Source organism: Periplaneta americana, chromosome 12 (assembly GCF_040183065.1).
Source record: "Periplaneta americana isolate PAMFEO1 chromosome 12, P.americana_PAMFEO1_priV1, whole genome shotgun sequence".
In the NCBI taxonomy this organism is placed as follows: domain Eukaryota; kingdom Metazoa; phylum Arthropoda; class Insecta; order Blattodea; family Blattidae; genus Periplaneta; species Periplaneta americana.
This window is the reverse complement of record NC_091128.1, coordinates 106,923,310-106,948,572: the sequence shown is the minus strand read 5'-3', so window position 1 is coordinate 106,948,572 and position 25,263 is coordinate 106,923,310. Positions and strand designations below refer to the sequence as shown.

Genomic DNA, 25,263 nt, shown 5'->3' with positions numbered 1-25,263 from the left:
GTTTTAAACGAGTGGGAGAGCAGTGGTTGATTGTTTGGAAAAGGTATAGATTGAATTTTTGTCAATTACTGATAATGAATAAATAAATTCACAACATATCGAAGATTAGCTCTATCTTAACTACATTTTTGTTCACCTGGAGACGAATATAACGCCAATCTTCGAAACAATGTGATTTCCCTATTTTATTAGCAGGAAATGAGAAAAAGTTCTCTTCTAAATAATTTCTGATTGCTTTCTTCCTAATTTAGGTCAACGGTTGCACTATTTCATTTGTCAGTTTACTCTAGAAAGTAAAACAAGTGACAAAGAAAGTTGTCTGATTTCATTTGGTGTGGGTCACCACCAGTAGCGGCCCGCGGTTACAAAGGTTGGCAGTTGTGCATGAAAAATAGTGTATTTAGCAAACGCATGCTGTTTATTGCATCTAAATCGGATAACGCGTGTAATTACAGCCCCGTCTCGAAGTTGACTGTGCACCCGAAATTGTACTCCAACCATCCGTGCGCTACACCTCTCCCACAACTAGTCACGTAGTGGAGATGTGCGCCACAAGCTTTTCTAGTTTTTTAAGTAAAATTAAATAAATCCTTCACTCCGGTGTTTGTCCATGTATTTTCTCCTCTAGGCTAAACAGAATACACGGGTGGGGGAGAAAGTGTTTTCATGAGCGTAGCAAAAAACCAATCGTTTCCATTACACATTTCGGTATTAAAATGACTACTAGGCTACATGATTTCCTCGACTTTTTCCAGAAATTTCAATATTTAAATTTTGTGTAGGACGTCCTAATTTCTTAAGTTAAATGCAATTTCTCTTTTAATTTCGAAAAGGGTTGGTCGATTAGGTTTTCATTTCATTCATTTTTAATATAAAATATTTCCTTAGACACACTGACTAATCACGTCACACCATCCACAGTACTATAACACACTGGAACTGTAATGATATACAGTAGTCCAGAAGCCTTTGTGTTCTAACGCAGGTCATAAAGAGATGAGGGTGTTGGCGGTTCTTTTGTATATTCGGAGAGAGCTGCTTTGGTTGCAGCTCTAATGCAGTCTTATGGGACGGTGAAGAAAACCAGTTTTCTGCTGCCGACTACCCTACGTTGAACTTCAGGAACTGCCGATCACAGATCCGAAAAGTACACTGCAGCTAAAATTCTCGAAGTTCAAGGCTCCTACAGACAGTAAAATCTCGAATCGAAGGAGAATGAATTGGAAAAATAAATGAAACAATGAACTAGATTACATAAAAGGCGCTTTACATTTTTAATTTTTTCAGGTCCGTTTAAATGGCGGTTCTGCAGCTCTGCAGTTCTTATTGTAGAGCCGCTCCTGGTCACCACTGTGTGGTTTTGATTTGAAATAAAGACACATTATCTTTAAGTGAAATTTCTTTAGGCAGAGTACGTATGAGTAGAACGCTATGGAACAATCAATGAAAAACCAAATCCTGTGACCGGGCCATGCCTCTAAGAAAATATATAGTCTAGTTATTTCTTCTATTATCGATTTGTATTGCAACAAGTAAACTGAAACGAACGTAAACGATGTAGACTATAAGTTATCTTCGCAAAAACAAACATCTGTGAGTTCAATTTACCACACGAATTTCTGGCATGCAGTCGTTTGTTTGAATTTGCCCTCTGACACCTTTCGAAGGGGATTCGTTTTATTCTACATTCAAAAAAGCAAAGTAAAACTGGGAAACTAGTAGTTAATGTGAATAACTTAACATGGGTTAGTTAAAATCACGAAACTTCTGAGATAGCTAAAACTGTTAAAAGTAAGATTTACATAAAGGAAAAATAATTATGGTTTAGACCTAATTAACCTAAGCTAGCCTATATTAAATTGAAATAATATAAAATTCAAATGCAAACGCCATTTTGTTCTTCAATAATTACTAGCTTTTTAGAGACCCTCTAGACCTTAGACTTACAGCACGGGTCGTCAGCACAGAGCGCCCTGGGGCTAACATCCCTTACCCGCGGAGAACACAGTGCACCATGGTGCACGCGTAGCTGCTAGCGGGTATGCTCTCTATCTCTTCCTGCTGCACGACGGTGTACAAGGGATGGCACCGCTTACCCTTTGCATATTTCAGCGAGTGCTGACGACCACTGACTTAGAGCATTCAGATGAATAGACTACCCCGCGAAATGTTAAAACTTTTCAAGGTAAATTATCTTTTACTTTCAAATAATACTGAATAAATAGGCCTACATCAAAACTACCTATGCTCTACTTTCATTTTTCATATCTCATTTTAGCTATCATAAACCGATTATTGTTTCAGTTTCAAATTCTGAAGAGTATTGAGTAGTTACAGAAGTGTTAAATTTAACCCTGATTTATCATCTCTCATTGCACGAACAATTAAAAAGATTACTACACATTCAGCATCTTCGGCTGATCTCTGGAAAAAGAGGTAAGGAAGAGACTAGTAAAGTGCTTTGTGTGGAGTGTGGTATTGTATGGAGCAGAAACATGGACATTACGATGAAGTGAATAGAAGAGAATATAAGCATTTGAAATGTGGATATGGAGAAGAATGGAGCGTGTGAAATGGACAGACAGAATTAAAAACGAATCTGTGTTGGAAAGAATAAAGAATGATGCTGATACTGATTAGGAAAAGAAAAAGGAATTGGCTAGGTTACTGGCTGAGAAGAAACTGTCTGCTGAAGGATGCACTGGAAGGAATGGTGAACGGGAGAAGAATTCGGGTAGAAGAAGATATCAGATGATAGACGACATTTAATTATATGTATCATATACGGAGACAAAGAGGAAGACAGAAAATAGGAAACATTGGAGAAAGCTGGGTTTGCAGGAAAGACCTGCCCTTGGACAGAAAACTATGAATTGAACTACATATTTACAGCTAAAGTTTCACTTTTACCGCGCGTAGAGGCTACATACTTATTTTTGACGTAAATACGTCTATGCTGAAGGTCCATTCGAGAGAAAGTGTACTATAGCACGAAAATGTGCAAGATTTAGAGCTGCGTCAACTTCATCTGTCAATTTAATGAATAAATGGATGGGTGGGTGGATGAGTGGGTGGGTGGTTAGGGTGGGTGAATGGATGCGTGGATGGATGGATAAATAGATGAATGAATGGGTGAATAAATGAGTGAATTAATTAATTAATGAGGAATAAACATTTAAAAGGTATGCAAAAACGCGTACTTGCAAGAGAAACTGGAACTGATAGGAAGAGTCTATGTGAGCTCGAGGACTGTTGTCCACTTCTCTCACTCTGGTTTCTGCCGTTCCATTTTGCTCGGAAACATCTTACACGTAACGTACACTTAACGGCAAAAAGAATGGGTCGACTCTTGGTCGATAGAAATGCTAAGTCCTCTCGCATGGTTCACTCATGTAAACGCACTGCACTTCAAGGCATTGCTGTGGTGTCTCTTCATTTAAAGTCGTCCGTCTACAATGTAGTCAACCTTACGAGTTGTGTGTGACCAGTGGTAAGATGTCTGACATTCGTACCAGAGCTTGTGAGTTTACCTACCGATACGGTAAAATTATAATCATGTCATTTCTACCGAAATATAAATGAATTTGTTCAATTTAATGACGTAATTAATTAGCTTATGAGGTTTAAATGCAGCATGACACAGTGTCATACTTTAACTATACTTCCTGCTGAATTTGTTGGCGTATATTTATTGATATTCACACCATGTGTATTTAGAATAATTTTAATTGTAGAGGGACAGTTTGTGAGGAAGCTCATTTATGTGTTTTTTGTCTTTAAAATTTCCTTTTAATAATAGTTATTATTGCAGAAGATAACATTTGTGCTATTGCAGAATATAATTAATATTCAATAACGAAGAATAATAAATATGTTTTGTATAAGCCTTTACTCAACTTAATTTTATTATGATTCGTGTGAAATATACAGAATAAAAATAAGCCTAAAGGACAGAATGATTGTTTGTTTTAGCTAAATTCATAAAGTTGCCGGTCAATGTGTCATAACATTTCAGTTCTTTTCAACAACGACAGAATAAATCAAGTTCAAAGAACACTTAATTTGGCGGTTTAGCTAATTGAAAAAGTGACAGGGGGCGTATCAAATGCTTTGGATTGTACGAAACATCTTTATTCTTGGTACTTTGTTTAATTAAGCTCATAGGTTTTAGGTCTTGTTCGTACCATAGCTTGTCACACACATTACAAATGTAGGCCTAATCGAACTTATTGTTAATAAAATGTTATTAAAATAACTGAAAGGTTCTTTATAACATTGCCTTTCTTTAATTTTGATCACATTTGTAGCCTACACTTTTTGTAGATTTATTATTATTTACAATAAATTATTACATTTTGTAAAATAATCACTGTTTGTCGTTTCTTTTTGCGTTGTCTGCATTCTTTCACGCATTCTTTTCCACTCTTCTGACACGTTTTTGTTTTACCAGTTCACCATTTTTACTTTCATTATTATCTTGTCTTTTTCGCTTGCGATAAACACGCATGTAAGTCTACTCTGCGACTTTTTCGCAGCTATAACAACTCTTGTAAAAGTTATCAATTACAACCTTTTGAGTAATCAATCTCTCTTGTATAGGCCTAAGTGGACTCACTTGCACGGCCGACTATTATCTGTGTGACGTTAGAATTTTCTTTTATATAGGCCTACAATTCATTTGGAAACTGCCGTCTTTCGACCGATGCAATAACGCAAGCGATGATGCAGTCTCTATAATCAACTTCAGAAATTTAATACTTTACACAAAAGTGTTACACATTTTTCCAGTTTGTAGATCAAGCATTGACGTTTCACGTCAAAATTAGTGTTAAGTCGGTGAGACATATTGTTTCAGTAGGGCCTACATGTTCTACGTGTTTCCCAACAATTCGGTTGCTTTATCATGTTGCGTATGATAATTATGCCCTATTAGCGTTTATAATTTATTTTGTTTAACAATTGAAGACATTATTACAAAAACAACCATTGTCAAAATTGCTATTTTTCAGGAGAAGAATAAAAATAAATAGAACAACACATGTCAGCTGTTTCCGTACAACTGGTGTTTGTCCTTGTGGCTATTGCACCTGATATGTGTCATTTTTGAAGTCTATAAACATTTGAAAAAGTAGTAAATGTGTCCTTAACTCAATTTCATTAAAATGACTAGGGCTGTTTTTGTAATAAATGTCTTCAATTATTATTATTATTATTATTATTATTATTATTATTATTATTATTATTATTTGTCACACTCGGTATTTTAACAGGTACCATGTTAGCCATTGAATCCAAAGTTCGTGGGTTCAAATCTGGCAGAAGCCGAAGATTTCTAATTAGCGGCACATTTCTTATTATTATTGCTTCCTGTTTACAAAACAGGTATGCCCTAGGCCCTAATTTAAAATTGGCTACTCCCATTTTCATAACATCTAAAAAATCTGGACAGTCTCATTGTAGAATAAATGTGACGTCTTTAAAATTAAACAGATTTTTATATTAACAAGTGTGAATAAAAATAACTGTTTTTTTACTTGGTTATTTAACGACGCTGTATCAACTGCTAGGTTATTTAGCGTTAATGGGATTGATGATGCGAGATGATATTTTGGCGAGATGGAGCCGAGAATTCGCCATAGATTATTTATCTGACATTCGCCTAACGGTTGGGAAAACCTCGGAAAAACCCAACCAGGTAATCAGCCCAAGCGGAGTTCGAACCCGCCCCCTAGCGCAACTCCGGGTCGGTAGGCAAGTGCCTTAACCGACCGAGCTACGCTGATGAAATTCAAAGTAATGTAGCCTAATATCGTTCGAATGGGATTCTATAAATTTTCTTTTGTGAAAAGATTTGATTTTATTTCTGCGAACTCCCATTGAATTTATTTTGTGTTTCATGTAAAACTTTAGAAACTGTAACTTTTATAACCACGAAGTTCTACTCGATTTCTTTGTATCCGTATCGGAACAAAGTTGTTCTGGGTATATTCTGCTGGGGAGAACACAAACTACATGAACCAACTATCAAGCCATTCGAGGAATGGAATCGTTGAAAAACAACTGAAAAACTCCGCCCACATTCGAAATACTAATAATTTAATAAGTCCAGTAAGAGCTTGCAAAAAACTCTTTTTTTACAAAAACTGATCAAAGACAATTTAAAAGATTTAAGTTGATAATGAACTTAAAAAAATGCTTTAGAATAAACTCTTTGCCATAACAAACTGAGTTCTTACACAAGAAACTAAATTCCTTTCTGCAAGGAGTCAGTGTCCAGATTTTCAAGATTGCTTAAAATTAGAGAAGATAAGCCTATAAGCAAAATTTAGCACAGAAAAAAAAAACATTTGTTTTGAAAAACGAAAACGAAAAAAAAAAAAAAATAATAAACACACATTTTCAATGGGATTAAATTGATATGAAACTTAAACAACTGCTTCATTAAAGTTGTTACCATAAAAAAAATTCTTATGTAAGAAATTAAATTTCTTTCTCACAGGAGTCGGTGTCCAAATTTTTATAATCGCTTAAAATGAGAGAAAATAGTTATAAGCAAAATAATAGCATAGCAAAAAAAAAAAAGTAATAACGCAGGACAAAATATGGTATAAGCGAGATTAAATTGACATGAAACTTGAACAACTGCTTCTGAACATACTTGTTACCATGACAGAGTTTTTATGTAAGAAATTCAATTTTTTTCTCTCAGTAGTGGATATCAAAATTTTTAAGATTGCTTAAAAATTGAGAAGATATATTAATCAAAAGGCTTAGATATAAAAAAGTAAGTCTAATATATACTCGTATTTTCACAAACAAAAACAGATAAAACACAATTGAAATGATGTTAAGTTGACATTAAAATTAAACAACTGCTTCTGAATAAATTCGTTGCTTAAATTTAGAGGAAATATAACTTAAGCAAAACGTTAGTTGAGGAAAAACGTTCAAATTTATAATAGGCCCTATTAGTAGTTACGAATAAAACACAGCTTAAACGCGGTTAAATTAACATTAAATTTAAACAGCTGTTTTTGAATAGGCTCGTTATTATAACAAACTCAGCTTTTAAGTAAGAGATTACATTTAACTTATTTCCCAAAGGGACTGTGTTCTAATTTTCAAGATTTCATAAAAATGAGAGAATTTATTATTTATTTGACAATCTAATTCTTATTAGATTTTGCAAATTATACCAGAATAAAAATACATACAGATTATATATAAGCTTACAGTATATAGGCTATATAATATGAATAGCCTACATGAATTCAGAAGAAATGTTCCTATAATGCGTAAAATAAATTATAAAATTATGCCGCGCCTTGTTAATTAGCAATTTCAAAACAGAATTGTAAAAAAAAAATCAACAAAACACATAATAATATAATTATATTGATATACAATTTATTGTTATTTATATAGAAGTAATTCCATATTAATGGTTTCTGAAAATTGCCACAAAATATTTAATAGGCCTCATTGTGGCAACTAGGCTATTTGATCCTGCAGTTCTTTTCCTATTTTGTATTTATTTCTTCACTTAACAAACAAATTTGGAATTGTTCCCCTAGAATCAAATAAGAGACCTGTTAACACAAATTTGTTGGATGTTGTGTTGCAGAAACATTTTTCACAAAAAAAGAATAAAATATGGCCTAAACGGGATTAAATTTATATTGAACTTCTTTCAGTAAAGAGACAGTAAGCCTATCCAGATTTTCAGGATTGCACAAAAATTAAGGAAGAATAAGCAAAAACTTACAGAAAGAAAACAACAACAACGGATAAAGCACGCTTTGAACATGGTTAAATTGACGTTAAATTTAAACAACTGCTTCTGAATTAACTCCTTAACATAAACACTTAGTTCTTGCGTAATAAATTCATTTTTTTTTCTATAAAGAACGATCTATTTACATTTTGAAAATTACTAAAAAATTAGAGAAGATAGATCTACAAACAAAATATTAGCAGAGAAATAAAAGCTTATTTTCAAAATAAAAATGGGTAAAACACAATTTAGCAGGGTTAAATTGAAATTAATTTAACTAACTGCTTCTGAACAAACTTGTTACCAAAACGAATTGTGTTTTTACGTAAGAAATTACATTTCTTTTTCTCAGGAGTCGGTATCAAGATTTTTGACTTTGTTTAAGAATTGGAGAAGGTACCCTATAAAAACAAAATATTAGCAAAGGAAAAGGACATTTATTTTCATAAACGAAAACGAATAAAAAATAGTTCAAACGGTTCAAATTCACATTAAATTTAATCAACTGCTTCTGAACGAATGTTTCTTTCTCTCAGTTAGGACTAGTCGGTGTACATATTTTCAAGATTGCTTAAAAATGAGAGAAGATACAAGCAAAAACTTAAAAAAAAAACATTTCTTTCCAAAAACAAACACGAATAAAACACAGTAAGTTTCAACGGAGCTAAGAGGTTAGGTAGGCCTACAACTTACAACAGTAAATTTTGGAAATTTTCAACATTTTTTTCCTCCATTACTGTATCTTGTACAATATGAAAATTAGTACGTGTAAAACATTGTACTACTGCTATATGAAAAAAAATTACGATTAAAAAAATTATTTGCATTTTTTTTTTCAAAATTCAGTTCACTGTGCAGTGATGAAGCTTTTTCCACATAACTCAAAAACTATCCAACATTATGTGAAGAAATTTTTGTGTGTAATTATGCATTTCATATCTACAACATGATTCAAGATTACTTCTCTCCCTTTGATAAATTGTTTGATAAAAAAATTAATTAATTAAAAAAATGGTTAAATATCAATATTTTCTTCTAATACAAAATAAAAAATATTATTTATTAAGGAATGTAGTTGAAAGAGCATGATATTTTACACATGAGTTTCAGCAATAAAATAAAAGAGAGAGAGAGAACGTGAAAAAGTTACAAGTTTATGAGTTATGAGGGAAAAGCTTCATCACTGCATGGTGAACTGCCACCATTTTGAATTTTGAAAAAATTATATATAAATAATTTTTTATAAATCGTAAAAATATATTTTTTTTTCATGTAGCAGAAGGACAGTGTTTTACACATACCAATTTTCATTATTGTACAAGATACAGTAATGGAGGGAAAAACAAGTTGAATATTTCCAAAAATTTTACTGTTGTAAACTGTACCTAACCCCTTAAATTTACATTAAGTTTAAACAACCGCTTCTGAACAAATTTATTACTATGTAGGCTATAACAAATATAATTTTTACATAAGAAATTCCATTTAGGCCTATGGATTAATAAAAATGTATTATAAAACTATTTTAGGAAGAATATATTTTTCACAAACAAAAATGGGCAGAACACGGCTTGGAGGGATTAAATTAACATTGGACTGTAACAACTTCTTCTGAATAAACTTGTTAAGTTTTCCATAACAAACTGAGCTCTAAGATATTTTTTCTCTCTGTAAGGTTGCAATGTTCCTAATATTTTGGAGATTGCTCATAAATTAGAGCGGACTCGAGCAAAGAGCTTGCAGAAAAAAAATTATTTTCACAAACAAAACCGGATAAAATAGTGTTCAAACGGGATTCTATTGACACTAAATTTAAACAAATGCTTCTGAGTAAACTCATTATCAGAATAGACTTCTTAACGTAGTAGGTAATAAATTCAATTTCTTTCTGTAAAGAAACTGTGTAGGTCTATCCGGATTTTCAAAATTGATTAAAATTGGAGAAGATATAGGTAAGTAATTTAAAGTACTTTTACTTTTGCAAGACACTAGTTAGACCTACTCATATAGGCTAAGCTAAGAAACTTCTTTCCATTTTCTGTAACTTAGTATGTACATGGGCTAGTAATTTTTTATAGAGCCTATTATTTTGTAATTATTACGTTAAAACTCAGTTTTAGTCTGTTGTTTTCATCTCGTTTGTGATTAACTAATTTTTTTTTTTTATCGATAGTCATAATAAAATGAGTTATCTGCAGCTAACATTGTAATAAAAATATCGCAGAAAGAGGAGCAGAACATCTAAAAGGTGGAAGAGAGACGAAAGCACCTAGATTATATAGAATCGTCTCCTGTGACATTAGGTACGTAATTATTTTAATACTGTGAATACCATGTTTGTTATGTGCTATCTTTTACACTCACTGGTGGCGCTTACCTGTTCCCATCCTCCGCATGCAAGACGATGTGAAGACCCTGTCGCTGGCGCACTTGTCGTCTTGCTGCTGCAGTTCCGTCGCGCCTACTTGCTGGTCCCTGCTCGCGAACACATCTGCACACGCTGACGTTTCGATTCGAGCCCTAACTAACAGCCTGCGTCCTCAAAGTCTCCTGTCTTTATATACACTTGCCATTTTGTCATGATGTTGCATCTCCCGTCCTCTCCATTGCTCCTCCCCCCGCACACCCTTCTCTCGCCGCCACCCTCTCCTCTATCACCCTCTCTCTCTCTTTCGCCTTGTAGCTAGTGTGGGAAATGGTCCAGGTGTATTCGCACCCAGCATCCCACATACAGAGATGGAGAGAAAGAGAGAAAATACGCGATCCGATATGTCAGAGAAGAATGGAAGATACATTACAAACAAAAGTGGCTTTTGTGATTAGTTTGGCGAAGACACCTCCAAGCCTAACGCAGGCTCAGAAGTGCAGCGCGCCAGCTTAGTCATAATCATAATCAATCACTATCAGTATCATGATCGCCAGTATCGTAACCATCATTTTCATTATCTGTACAACAACAAAATTACAAGTATCGTCCTCTATAATAATAATAATAATAATAATAATAATAATAATAATAATAATAATAATCCGTGGCTCCACAGCCCTTGAAGAACCCAGACTGACCAGCCTGATGCTGGCCTTACGTTCACATGCCGAAGCAGAGGTGGACGATTATCCAACCAGAATGGAGATATCGTGTGGTTAGCACAAGGATCCGCCCAGCCGTTATAGTTGGCTTGCGCAACCGGATTTCGCTTCCTGTCGTAGCTCCCCAAGTGCATCACGATGCTGAGTGTGCACCGGTACCATACATTGACCGAAATTTCATGAGAAAATTTCTTCCCCCTGAGGACACAAACCAGACCGCATTCCGTAACGCGAGTCCTAGGCAGGATGCCTTAGACCACGACGCCACGGCGCGGGATCTGTAATGATATGAGAAAGAACATTTTCTGCAGAAATTTAGAGTCTAGGCTATCTCCTGTATTTTTCCGTAAAATTTTCCGCCTGACAAAATTGTTGCTTTCTTCGCTCCCCTGCCTCAAGATCTGCATATGTATTGTTGGTTGCTCACAATCAGGAGAAAACGAGCACATGGAATGTGACTTTTATGACTGTAGATACTGATTATGATAAACACCACTGAGATAAGCATCCCGGTAGTCAGGTTATTACTAATGACGAAAACATTAGTTAGAATATGCGTATGGAAATTAAAGAGTAGAATAGTCTACTAATGATTTTAATAAAGTAACTTAATGATTCCTTAATCTAGTGCGAATTATAATTGATAGTTTCACTTTTCACTTCTTAAGATAGGCCTAAGAGCAATGACAATCGACTCATGAACTCTGCATCTGCATAGGCCTATTTGTTATTGAATGTAGGCTAAATATATCGCTATTTCGCCACAATATAAACATTCATATCACTATCATAGTTCTCCCTGCCGTTTTATCCCGCGCTCTGCTTCTACTGCGTAATACATATATTTTCCACTCAGTATTCCCAGTAGCCATCAATTTATCAAACGGAAGTATTGTTTGTTACTCAGGAGAAGAAGAGCGCAAGATAAAACGGAACGGGAAAGTATGTTAGTAATATGAATGCTTTCTTTAGGGCCTATATAACGAAATAACGATAGGCCAACAATGTGCAGACATCATCAGCTGCTGGTCACTACTCTTGTGCTTAGGAAGTGAAAAATTGTCATCAATAGTACAATTTATACTAGATTAAGGAATTTATTAAGTTACTTTAGGCGTATTAAAATAAGGAGTTAATTATTAATCCGTGGCGCGACAGCCTATGAAGGGCCAGGGTCGACCAGCCGGCTGCTCGCCTCACGTAGGCCTACACATGCCTCAGTAGAGGTGAACGATCATTCAACCAGAACGGAGGTATTTTGTGGTTAGCACGATAATCCCCCCAGCCGTTGTAGCTGGTTTTCAATTTCGCAACCTATCATTGCTCTCCAACCAGCGTGTGTTCCGTAACGCGAGTCCTAGGTATGATGCCTTAGACCACGACGCTACGACCCGGGACATTAAATTAATTCACTTAGTATAATTTATTAATTTCCATAGTTTACGCTTATTGTAACTAATGTTTTCGGCTACTGGGTTGCTTATCATAATCAGCACCCACAATCAAGAAGGTCACATTCCTTTCGTTCGCCTTCTCCCGAGTACGCCTAACTAGAAATAGCACGGGTGTACCTAAGGAGGGGGAGTTACCGGGTTTGAACCCCCTCTTGAACCTTAAAAAAAATATTACATATTTAGATTTGAGTATTTTTTTAATCCATAATCGTTTTCTCTCCTCTAATTTTACACTGTCAGAGTAACAAAATCTACATCGACATAAGACATAGTTCTCCTACCCTTCCTTCAATATAATCCCTGTGTTTGGTGCTGCGGAACATTCTAATTATAACAATACTACCTTTATTATAGAGACACCGACCGCCCAGTACCAACCATGCAATAAAATGAAGCCGACACAATATGAAATTTAACTTATTGTAAAACATATTGAAAACTTTTTTTGACAGTTCTGCAGTGCAGATATTAAATATTGTGTATTGTCGATTTTAAACTAATTTTAAGAACTGTATTTGGCCGTTCATTAATTTGAGTTCTGACTTTATTATGAAACGTTCGTTTAAGATTTTGTGCATTTGACAGTTCATATTTTTAATATAAATATACAGTATAATAGGTCTAATATTAATAAATATAACCTACCGTAACATAATAATAATAATAATAATAATAATAATAATAATAATAATAATAATAATAATAATAATTTAAAATACTGATAATGTAAAATGTAAACAAATTTAATAATGACCCCCCTTGACAAAACTCTGCATACGCCACTGAGCAATATTAAAATGTCTTTACCTTTGATTAATGTGGCAATATCGACTCCAAAACAACGCCATTGTCACTTTGCTTTACCATAAAATTAATACTGATTAAGAAGCAAATATTGACGATAGGCTCCATCATTTTCTGAGAAATTTATTGATCTTATAATCTAAATTCTGTGGTTCCAAGGCAAAAGACGATATGTCAATTTTTTTTGGCGAAAATGAGATTTTGCTGTATGTTGTGCATCCTGATGGTATTTTTGTTGTGGCAAAATATTACATTTATATCTCTGTTATTTTTCTCCCTAACCCGTGTTATGAAATATGATTACTATGATTTTATACAGTCGTTCAAAATTTAAATGCTCGCTCTTGAGAAACTGCAAGAAATGACAGAGGCCTATCACATTTTGCCTGGGGGCCACAGAATTTTCAGAACATTGTTTCGTGCAATGAGGCTGACTTATGCCTAACATTTTAAAACAATTAATTATCGTTAGCTGAGGGAAACACTTATATAGATTATGGTGTGTGGTTCGTGATTTCCTGACTTCGTTATAGGCCTATCTGTGGACTCCCCATGTCGACCTTTGCTCATCGTGGGCTATCGCGTCACGGAAATAATACGTCAGTACATTTATATTCATTCTTAGTTTTCTGCCTAAGGGCAGATTCCCTTCACTGAAACCCCAGCATTCTTCAATTTTCCCTCTTTTCCGCCTTCCTCTTTGTCTCCATTCGATCCAGGGTATTGGATTTTAAAGGCTGAATTGAAACTTTGTCAATAGCTTTTTTTAGCCTATCTATAATTTTTTCGTCTGTTTTCTTTTCTAAACGCATTAGCCTATCTTACACACCTCTAAAGATAGACCTAATCCATTTCAACTGATAGTAATTTATTTTTAATTTACAGGTTTGGTATCCATAACATAAGAAGGACTCTATCAAACACTTCATAACATTTTCTTAATGTCTGATAAGTTATATTTTTATTTCACCACACTGAATTGAGAAATCCAGTTATTTATTTTGTTATAATTACTCTAAGCTTATGCGGTCTACTTGATTTATTCTCCTTTTAACTAAAAAGGCTAACTTATGTAGGCCTACAATCGACAACATGATGAATAGGCCTAACAGTAATTGTAATTCTTTATTAAACGTCCACTTTTTAAGACGAAGACTATTTAGAGAACTGAATGGTACAGTTAATATTTATGTTAGGTTTATTGCCCCGTTTAACAACAAAGATCGTAATGAATTGTAACAATAAATATAATTATACGGAGTGTTTCAAAAGTGATGGTAAAAAAATTTAAGGATGAAAAGTAAAAACGAAAAGAAGCAAAAAAGCTCCAGTAAACATGGGTCCATTAACCGTTTACGAGATAATGTCATTTTGTGCTGGTTGGGGCCCGCTGAATAAACCTACTAAGTAGACCTACTAATCCCATCTACACAAAAGAAACATTTTTGTTCTAACAATAGTAAAGTTTGTGGATACACAAGGTACGGTACAGTATGAACATCTTAACTAAAGAATTTTACAGCAGGTATTGAATATAGGCCTACTGACAATGCACTTGAATGCACCTGTCTAGCCTTCTCCGCAAAGACTCAAGAATCATTTGCTGGAAAGCATCTACAATTCGAGGCTGCAATTATTCAAGTGTGGTGATCTCTGTTGTATAAACTAGGCATTTTGCATAACCCCATACACAAAAAACCAAACAGCTCTTTATAGCAACAGAGAGTGTAATTACCAGTGGCGGCTCGTGAACTTGTGGATTGGGAGAGCTGCAGTAGATTTCGGTACATACAAATTTCACTTCTTGATACCATTACTAATAAGTATAGGACAAAAATAAATGCACTACATATCGAAAAACCAAAACTTTCTGACGTAGTTGGGAGATGTCTGTGGGACCATTTGCTAATCCCTAAGAAAAACTAATACCATCGATTTCAGTCTGAATTTCAGATCGGCGGACACTCAACTTACAATCTACCAGTTCATTCTGAATTGTCTTAGAATAACCTTAAACAGTGGCATGTTCCAAAATGATTTTTGAGAGGCTCGTTTAGATTACTCACGAACTGTAGCAACCCACGAAACACATCAGGGTTTTTCGAATCGTTTTTTTCATCATGCCCCCTAAGGGGAAGTTCATATTGGCCACAAAATTTGATACAATCATATATTTTTTTAATAATTTCATGATTTTTTCTCACTTCTTGATTATGTTTGAGAATGTTTGTTTTGTTCATTTCACTTAATTGCACAGCAGTATGAGTTGCGTAACATAGCCAATGAAACAACATTTTTCAGGTGAGACTGGGAAGATTCGTACATTTTGCTTTTTAGGGGCAAATGTCCTAAATCTGTCACACCACTCCTAGTCCATGCAGCATCACCACCGAAGAGGAAGCAAGGAAAACAAAACAGAGATTTTTTTGTTCACATCCACGTAACCACAAATGCTTAGCGTAAATTTCATTGTTATACTTCCTTACATATATGCACTATTTCGGCTGGATGAAGCTTAAGTAAGATTTAAGTTGGGTAACGGACGACCCTTTAATTTCACTTCATTACATCAAGGGAAAGTTGAGAAAAACAAAATTAATATTCTGTAATTCACACACACTCATGCTTGCAAATTTGCACTGGTTAAGTTACGGTATTAAGACGTCACACCAAAGCAACACTCAGATATACTGATGATCAACAATTTTCTAAAACTGGAAAAGAAGTCTCTTTCGTATTTTACGTGCTATATCAAAAGGATTCTACTCGTGCAATCATTTTGAGTTAAGGTAAATATTAGGTTCTGCTGGAGGCTGGATATATACGTAATAATAAGGCAAAAGAGAATATTAATTTCATTATATTAACTCGATAAGATTCTACAACAATAACTATGTGAAAAGAAAATAAAAATTTTGTCATTAAGTTTCAAGGGAATAGAGAATCCATTTGACGCAGCATTACAATAGCGGTGTGGGAGGGGAGGAAAGATCTTCCCTTGTAGCCTGACTCTGCAAGCCAATGCAGCGAGATATAGGTTTTAAACAGCGGCAGTTTCCCTTTGCTTCCCTTCACCTCTCCACCCCCTGACCATGCAAGACACACTCTCTATGAGCTGACCACCCTGCAGATCCCAGAACGACTTTGAATGCAGTATCAATTCCAATACAGTCGACGCGCAAAAAGATTATGCATAAGATAATAGTACATATTCCCGGCCAGATGAAATATAAAGCAATTTACCAATAAAAGCTGTAACAATCCTTCTACAAATTAAAATAAATATTATTTTTATTTTCCTGTCAAAGCAGGGAGTGCTGCAGCTCCGCAGCTCTTATGGTAATTACAGACAATGAGATAAAGAATAAATAATGTAACTCTCCATCATATTTCATTTTTAACTATATAAGTTGCTCATAGAAATGTGATGATGAAATTTAAATGAGATGAATTAAATTGTTATTCTTTATCTCATTTCTCTTTTTACCGTAGGCATATAGGCCTATATTATGTAGCTCGAACGTATGAAATCATATTTTTAAATGAGTTGAATTTATATGCAATTATTTATTTCATTTCCTTTTTCACTGCAAAAATATTCATAGACATAAGATGTAGAAATTTAAATTAGATAACTTGAAATTGTTATTTTTTATCTTCGTTTTCTTTTACTACAGAGTTGCTCATAGACATGATGAATTTTAAATTAATTTATATGAATTATAATGGTTACGCCCTATTTCTTATTTCATTTCCTTTTTACTATAGGCCTATAGATTGTTCATAGCCATGAGATTATGAATTTTAAATGAGATTAATTACAATATAGTGTAATTCTTTAGGCCTATATCACTTCCCTCTCCACTATAGAGATTGCTCATAGTCTAGACATTAGTTGATGAAATTTAAATGAGAAGAATCATAATCGTAGTTATTTATTTTTCCTAAATTAATGCAAAGGCTGCTAACAGACATGAGATAATGAATTTTAAAAGACGTGAATAAATTAAAATCTTAAATGATATAAATGACAATCTATACTCCTTGTCTCAGTTCCCTTTACTATAGACTAGGCCTACTGATGTAGGCCTATATGAGATGATTTTAAATTAAATAAATAGTCCTATAATGATTGCAATTCATATAGACCTATAGGCTAATTTCTCTTCTTACTGCAGAGTCTGCACATAGACATAAGATAATGAACTTTTAATAGATCTACTACAAAGGTTACTCGAAGACATGAGCTGATGAATATTTTCTTAATGAGAATAATTAAAAAAATTGACTATCTTCTCTCACATCTCATTTTACAATAGAGATTGCTCATAGATATGAGATGATGAATTTTAAATCAGATTAATTGCAGTTATTGTTAATTTGCCTCATATTTCCTTTTACTATAGAGGCTGTTCACAGATATGAAATGATGAATTGTAAATAAAATAAATTGCAATATTGTTTTTCTATGTCTCATTTCCCATTTCACTACGAAGGCTCTTCATTCACGAGATGATAAATTCTAAATGAGATGAATTGCAATGTTTATTCTTTATCTCACTTCCTTGTTTACAACAGAAGCTGCTCATAGGCATGGTATAACTTATTTTCTTATTATACTTACAGTTATTTATCTAACTTCCGTTTTTACTGCACGGACTGCTCATACACATGAGATGATGAATTTTAAATGAGATGGATCACAGTTATTCTTATCTCATTTCCGTGTTTATTGTGGAGACAGCTCGTAGAGAAGAAATGGTGATTTTAAATGTAATGAATTAAAGTAACCTATATCTGTTACTGTTTATCTCATTTAATCCTTTGTTACAGAGATTGTTCATTGACATGAAATGATGGATTTTAAATTAGATAAATTACAATTGCTATTCTTTATCTCATTTCTAATTTTTATACAGAGGTTATTCATATAAATGAGATGATAAATTTTAGCCTAAATGAGATGAGTTACAAATTTTATTGTTATTCTTTATCTCACTTCTCTTGTTATTACTGAGGTTACTCTTAGGCATGAGATTATGTATTTTAAAGGAGATGAATTACAATTTTTATGCTTCATCTCACTATCCTTTTCGCTATAATTTCTAGGCTACTCATGGATATGAGATGTTGAATTTGAATTGTGTATTTATTTATATCTTATAGAGGCCTATGGGTATGTTTAACTGCAGAGACTATTCACAGATGAATTGTAGGCTAGCTGTAGCCCAATGTGTGGATTAGTGATTAGCGTAAAAGATTCCCAACCAAGCGGTCTTTAGTTCGATTCCCGGCCTGGACAATGGAAGAGATTCATATTCAGTCCACGAGATTGACGGTAGGCCTATGTCTCTTACCATATCCTATCCTGCGCTGGTGAATCTAACTTATGCTGAACTGAACACAAGACCAGGCAGGACTGCAATGTGTATGTGTGTAGTATTGGTCTAAGAATAGCCTATATCCTCTGCTACATTGCATTGGCATGTAGTTAAGTCTCTACCAAAGGAGAAGGTGAAACAAGACAAGGAATGAAAATAAGAAAGAAAGGGAAAGAATTATTAATTGTTAATTTTTTTATTTGATGTTTCTTTTGCTACAGATAGGCCTACTATTCACAGACAAAAAATAATTAAGCGCAGGCGTAGGCCTACAGTAGCTAAGTGTAATTTTAGATAGACTACCATTAAAAGATTATGAAATAACTCATATTAATTGTAGGCCTATTAATTCAATTCTTTAACGCCAGTTTTCACTAAGAGGCTATTCACAAACTATGGGAAAGTATCAAAGTAATAATTTTTTATTTTATTTTGGTAAGTTATTTTACGACGCTTTATCAACATCTTAGGTTATTTAGCGTCTGAATGATATGAAGATGATAATGTCGGTGGAATACGTCAGGGGTCCAACACAGAAAGTTACCCAGCATTTGCTCATATTGGATTGAGGGAAAACCCCGGAAAAAACAACCAGGTAACTTTGCCCAGACCGGGATTCGAACCCGAGCCACCTGGTTTCGCAGCTAGACGCGCTGACCGTTACTCCACAGGTATGGACAAAGTAATAATAAGTGAGTCGTGTTTGACAAGAGAAGTCGAAGGGGAAGAAAATCTTCATCACAAACTCTCCCTTCACAGTAGACCTATCTGACTGTGAGTTGAACTCCACTCCTTTTGGTAAGAATTTATACCTTGACTGAGCTACAACTAGTCCCCCAGTAGCGATCTAGTTCAAGAAAAGAAGAAGACGTACAGTAGTGTATTTTCTATTTCACACGTGTTGTATCCCGTAGGCGTCTCCTTTACTTTGCTTCTATATATTTGGGGCAATTGACTTATACCACTTTTATACAAAGTTTGATATGTGATTTGTCGTTTGAGTGAGAGGGAGATAGTTGAAAATGATCCTCAGATTAGGATGCCGAAAGAGGAAAGAAGACAGAGGATTGAGAGGGATAGAAATGGGGATGAAGAAAAGGAGATGAAATTGAGGTTGAACAGCCAGGGCGTTGTTGGTGAAGAATCATAAATTCAGACAAGAGGAGGGAAGGACTTAATTGCCGTGAGGGTGTGTTAGTGGAAGCAGGACACACGTGAAGAAAAAAAAACAGAATGTGAGAAAGACTGTGGATGACAATCTTAGAAAAATACATAATATAACATAGCCTCACTCTTATTTTTCATTTCCTCATTAGGCTATCATCATTTTCCACTTCATCAGTGTCATCGCCAATGACATTGCATTCATGACATTATTCTTCGTCGTCGTCGTCGTCATGATCGTCATCATTATCATAATCATTTCCTTCGTCATTGTCGTCGTCATTATCGACATCACAATCTTAATTTCTTTACCTTCTTATTCAACAATTTCTTTTTTTCTTTTTTTCTTTTTCATCATCATCATCTTCATCACCATCATCATCATCATCATCATCATCATCATCATCATCATCATCATCATCATCATCATCATCACAGTTATCATTCTAATTTCCTTCTTCTTCGTCGTCGTCGTCAGTTTCATCTTCATTATCTTTTACATAATCAATAAAGTCAACTTACCCTTCATCATTATTTTAATTTTCTTCACTGTCGTACATTTTTTTCCCTGATGATGTTTTATATTGTAACTTAAAGCAAGATGCATTTGATAGGCCTAATCAGAACATTAATAGCCTAATAATAATAATAATAATAATAATAATAATAATAATAATAATAATAATAATAATAGTAATAATAATAATAATGTTTTATTTTCGCTGGCAGAGTTAAGGCCATAAGGCCTTCTCTTCCACTCAACCAGCCTTAATCAATACAATACATATTTAAATTACGAATATTTACACCACACTTAAAAGGTTTTCCAGCAATATTCTTCAGTTAAGTTTTAACGACTAGTAGACTACATATTTATTTAAATTTAGATAAACCTATAAGGTAAAGTAGTAACTTAATTTATGAGCTAATTTAATTCAATCAATTATAATTAATTAATTTCATAATTTTAATACAAGACACAAATCAGATCCCCATCTACCCTTTGTTAGTCTCAGCTATTTTGGGCTTCAATGCACTGCCTACTTAAAGCAGTGGTAGGCTACTCACTAGAAATTAGAGGACAGCGAAAAGCGAGAAATAGTAATTTTCCGAGAGCCACGACGCATTTCGCAGTACCGTCATTTCCCATAACTATGGTCCACGATACAACTATTCAAAGAACATTGTAGAAGTAAATAGATCGTTCGTAGATACAGTAGCTGCAGTGACTTGACTTCAAACTACAGTAGGCCTACAGAATAAGCGAGGTACTATAGGTTATGGAGTACAAAATTTGAATGGACCATAGTTGTGTTTCAGGACCATAGTTATGGGTAGTGACGGTGTTGAAACTTAACAAAACGCGTGGATTTTTCATTTTAAAATTATTATTATTATTATTATTATTATTATTATTATTATTATTATTATTATTATTATTATTATATTATTATTAGTATTATTATTATTGTTATTATTATCAGTATTTAAGGATCTTTTAGCTGCGATATCGTATTCATTTAACTTAGGCGAGAAATGGTCTATTTATTTTACCTGGAACTCTCCAACAGAGACAATGTTTTTTATGTCGTCCTATCCCAATTATTATCCTATTATTATTATTATTATTATTATTATTATTATTATTATTATTATTATTATTTGTCGTACGCCGGTCTCCGTGGTCGTTCCTCTCCGACGTGTTGTCGAGGTGGGGAGGGGAAACGGGAGTGACGTGACAAGATGGCTGTCGCTTGTGGGTGGGGGTAATAATAAGGAACTGTGGTGAAGTTTAAAGAAAGACTGTTTTAAAGTAACATTTGTTTATTACAGAAATAGCTAACAAAGAAAGTATAACTGTGATTCCTCCTAGTCCTGTGGTAGGGGTAACGGGAGAGTCGTGATAGAAATTGATAGTTTAGAAATTCGTCCTTGAGGCTTCGATGCGAGGAGAGTTATGAGGGGTGATAGTACAGTACGACTTGAATGAAAGGGAGGTAGGGGTAACGGGAGTGCCTGGGGAAAATCGGCTTGCTTGCATGTGTGTTGTGGGGTGGGCAGGATAACGAGAGAGATGGAATCGGGATGATGGTTGATTCTCTAGGTCGAAGGATCAAACACAGCGTACTGTGCGACTTATCGACGTTTGAGAACACACCCCTTTGGATTCGGAGGATCAACACAGCGTACTATGCGACTTACCGACTCCAAGAGGGGGAGGAATGGTGGCCCCTAGCGTTCGGAGGATCAACGCAGCGTACTATGCGACTTACCGACACTGGGGGGGGGGGGTATGGTGACCTCTAGCGTTCGGAGGATCAACACAGCGTACTATGCGACATACCGACACTAGAGGGGGGGGGGATTCTGAGGAGATGGTTGTGTTTAATTGAACAAGCGGGGAGTCGAAGTCAGGGTGGTGAGAGATAAGGGTGATCAGGGGAGAGAAGTGTGTGGGTTGGAGGTGCTGATGAGGCCTGAGGCGAGACGAGAAGAAAATAAGTACGTAAGAAGTGAAGAAGATTCGGCTGGTGTAGGAAAGAATACAGGAGACAGGGGCGCGGCTGGCTCCCTGTTCCTGGGGTGGTGGCCGTGTGTAGACACGTCCGAACAAAAGGCAAGTCTCTGCGCCTAAGCGAGAGGAGTGAGCACTGGACGAGGGCAGCTGCTAGCTAACCCCCGTCTGACCAGTCTCCCGCTCTCGGCCGCTGGGCCTTCTTATATACCCCTCTCGGAGCTGACGTCACTAAGCTCTTCTTTGTTTGGGGTGCTAGCGTGGGTTCACGTCACAGTGCCTGGGGGTATTTCTACTGCCAACGTTACTCGTCGCCGCGTGATCTTTGCTTTCTCCCTCATAAGAGGGAAAAACGAGCCAACCTGCTTTCTTAGAGAAAACAGAGACTGTCGTTCGCGCGGGTAGGTTTGAACCATTTAAAGTAGGACGCACGGGCATCGAAAATTGAGGTACACAACAATCGCCCCTCCTGTTTTTGCCCGTGCGGTACTACTAGTAAGTTATCTACTATAACCCTTACAACAAGGCAATTAAATACAATGAACAGAAGTGGAGCATCACAAAACAAAAGAATACACTGAACATGAGAAAATACAATGACTGACTACAATAAATTGGAAGGCTAATGTTGCCTAGTCCGAGAGTCCGTGTCTCTTAATCTATGGAGGTCTCGGCCCCAATCTGTGCTTATCATATTTGGTCTGTATGTTTGGATCATGGTTAGTGAACACCGATCGCGTGTCAACAATCTTGTTTCGTTTGCCTTGCGGCACCACTACACTCGCATCAATAGCTCGTTCGGTTTGATCACACATCGCGAGCGCGCACACGGCGATCTGATCAGGTTGGCCACTGCGTTTTCTTCTTTGTGGAGGCAACACCGGCAATGGTGCTGCAGCGTCGCTCCTAGCAGCCTCCGGCGTCGTCTGGGATGGTGTTGGTGTGCCCGCAGGTCGGTCTGGACTAGGCGGGGAAGATTCCGCCTCCTTGCAGGTGGTCACAGCGCGCCAACTTCCTGGACCGCTGAGCTCGTTGGTCGTCCCTGTGGTCTCGGGGGACCGGATGTACCGAGGGATGTCGGTGTTGCTTGTGACCTCGGAATATGGGCCATCTGATGTCGGGTTGCCGCCTCGGAGTTGATCCGGCATCCCTTCTGTAGCAGTAGGAGCAGTAACTTTGTGCCTGGTGTCAGCGACGTCTTGGGCAACTGTCTGGGACCCGCCAGGGTCTCCCTTTTCAAGTGGGTCCTCCACCTGGGGTACCTCCTCAGAGCAACAGATCCCCTCGACTGCAGTGGGGGCGTGGCTGTCGCTCGTCACCCCTCTCTCCAACATGTGGAGCTCTAGTGGCCTCGGAACTGAAGGAACCTCCTTGCGTCCGCTCCGTGAGGGAGGGCCACTGACATGGTCGGAGAGATCCTGGTACCGTTCCTCCTTAGCGGGATCTCCAGCTAGAGGCTTTACAGGTGGCGGTGGCTGTTGCCTTCCGCCAGGAGCGGCGTCCCTTTGTGGTTCTGGCTTGGTACCTTCCCCGGTTCTGGGATTGTTGATAAACGGTACTACTGCACCGTTTCCCAATCTCAGCTGTCCTTGTCGATAGTCTAGTTGCGCTGACATGTCTCGCAACCATGTATTCCCTAAAATCGCATCAGCACGCAGCTCTGGTGCGACGAGGAAGTTGATGGGCTTCGTTGTTCCCGCAAGTGTGACGGGTATCTCGGCTTCGCCCTGGGTTGCCATTGTCTGCTCGCGTTGGGCAAGATGAATGACATCCTGTCGGGCTCGTATGGTGCTGCCAATTGGAACTTTCGCAGCATTGATGATGTTTCTGGAGGCGGCACTGTCGACGACCGCTGTGGCTGCGAGGGTTCCCATTCGGATGTCAATCCTCGGGACCGTTTCCTCTTCATCGGGAGCTAGGGCCATCTGCGCGACGGGGCTGGAGATCGGGATGTGGCGAGCAGGATCGGTGCGTCTCTGCTGTCGGACCGGACAGTCCCGATTGTAGTGGTACCCCGGGCAGTAGTGGCACCGTGGAGCGTTTGATGATGAAGTGGAATGATGCTTGGCAGCGATGTGCTTGATGTCGCCCTCCAGAGGAACAGCACGATGTATCAGTTCCATTGTAGTTGTCGGAACCGGATGTCTGAGAAACGGCCGAAGTTGTGGCCGCAGAAGCTCTATGATCACTGGAATGATCGTGTTGGGATCGGCATTAGGAAAAAGTCGCCGATAAAGGAAAATTTTTCCCGTGATGAACTGATCGGCAGCCTCGTTTTCTCGTTGGAGCTTCCCGTAGAGAGAAGCTTGGAGAGTAGCCCTTACAGCCGGGCTGTCGAAGCGGTGAGTCAGTCTTTGTTGCAGTTCCTCCCAGGTGAAAGGAATGCCACTGAAGAGCAGTAGCCAGTCCCTGGCTGGTCCCTTCAGCTGCTGTTGAACGAGACGTGACCACTGGGAGGGGTCTATGTGCGCCTCGGTAAGTAGGTCGCGGCATCTGGTGATGAAGCCGGCCGGATCCTCGTGCTCCAATCCATGGAACTCGGGGAGCACAAGTGGTTGTGGAACCTCGGCGGGGCGAAGACTGCGCATGAGTCTACGCAGCATCTCGAGTTCCATCTGATCTTCGTTCTTCTTCTTGCGACACCAGTCGCAAATGTACGGGTTGCTTTCTCGGAGCTGGGGCTCGTCCTCGAGCCCGAGGCACACTGCGTGGTAGAAGGTGGGGCAGGTGCCGCAGTCGACGTAGTATTGCCCGCGTCCGGGGCAACCCCGTTGGCAGCACTGGTCTCTGGTGCGTGTAAACATGGTTGGGCGCCACCGAGAAAATTACTCCTCTCGGAAGAGTGAAGAGCTATGGGGTGTATGTGGATTCGTCTCAGTACCAACTGAGATAAGGCCCCACGTTGGGCGCCAATTGTCGTACGCCGGTCTCCGTGGTCGTTCCTCTCCGACGTGTTGTCGAGGTGGGGAGGGGAAACGGGAGTGACGTGACAAGATGGCTGTCGCTTGTGGGTGGGGGTAATAATAAGGAACTGTGGTGAAGTTTAAAGAAAGACTGTTTTAAAGTAACATTTGTTTATTA

General features: G+C 37.1%; 1 protein-coding gene across 1 annotated transcript in view; it reads right to left on the bottom strand.

Annotated features, from left to right (window-relative positions):
• The window catches only part of LOC138709973 (protein dissatisfaction-like), a 91,810-nt gene extending 78,644 nt beyond the window's left edge, over positions 1-13,166 (bottom strand). Inside the window, exons 1-2 of the mRNA XM_069840655.1 lie at positions 13,126-13,166; positions 10,152-10,265 (exon numbers count right to left, since the gene is read on the bottom strand). Of these exons, the coding sequence (XP_069696756.1) occupies positions 10,152-10,265; positions 13,126-13,166 (155 nt within the window). The remainder of the gene's footprint in view (positions 1-10,151; positions 10,266-13,125) is intronic.
• Between the last annotated feature and the right edge of the window lie 12,097 nt (positions 13,167-25,263).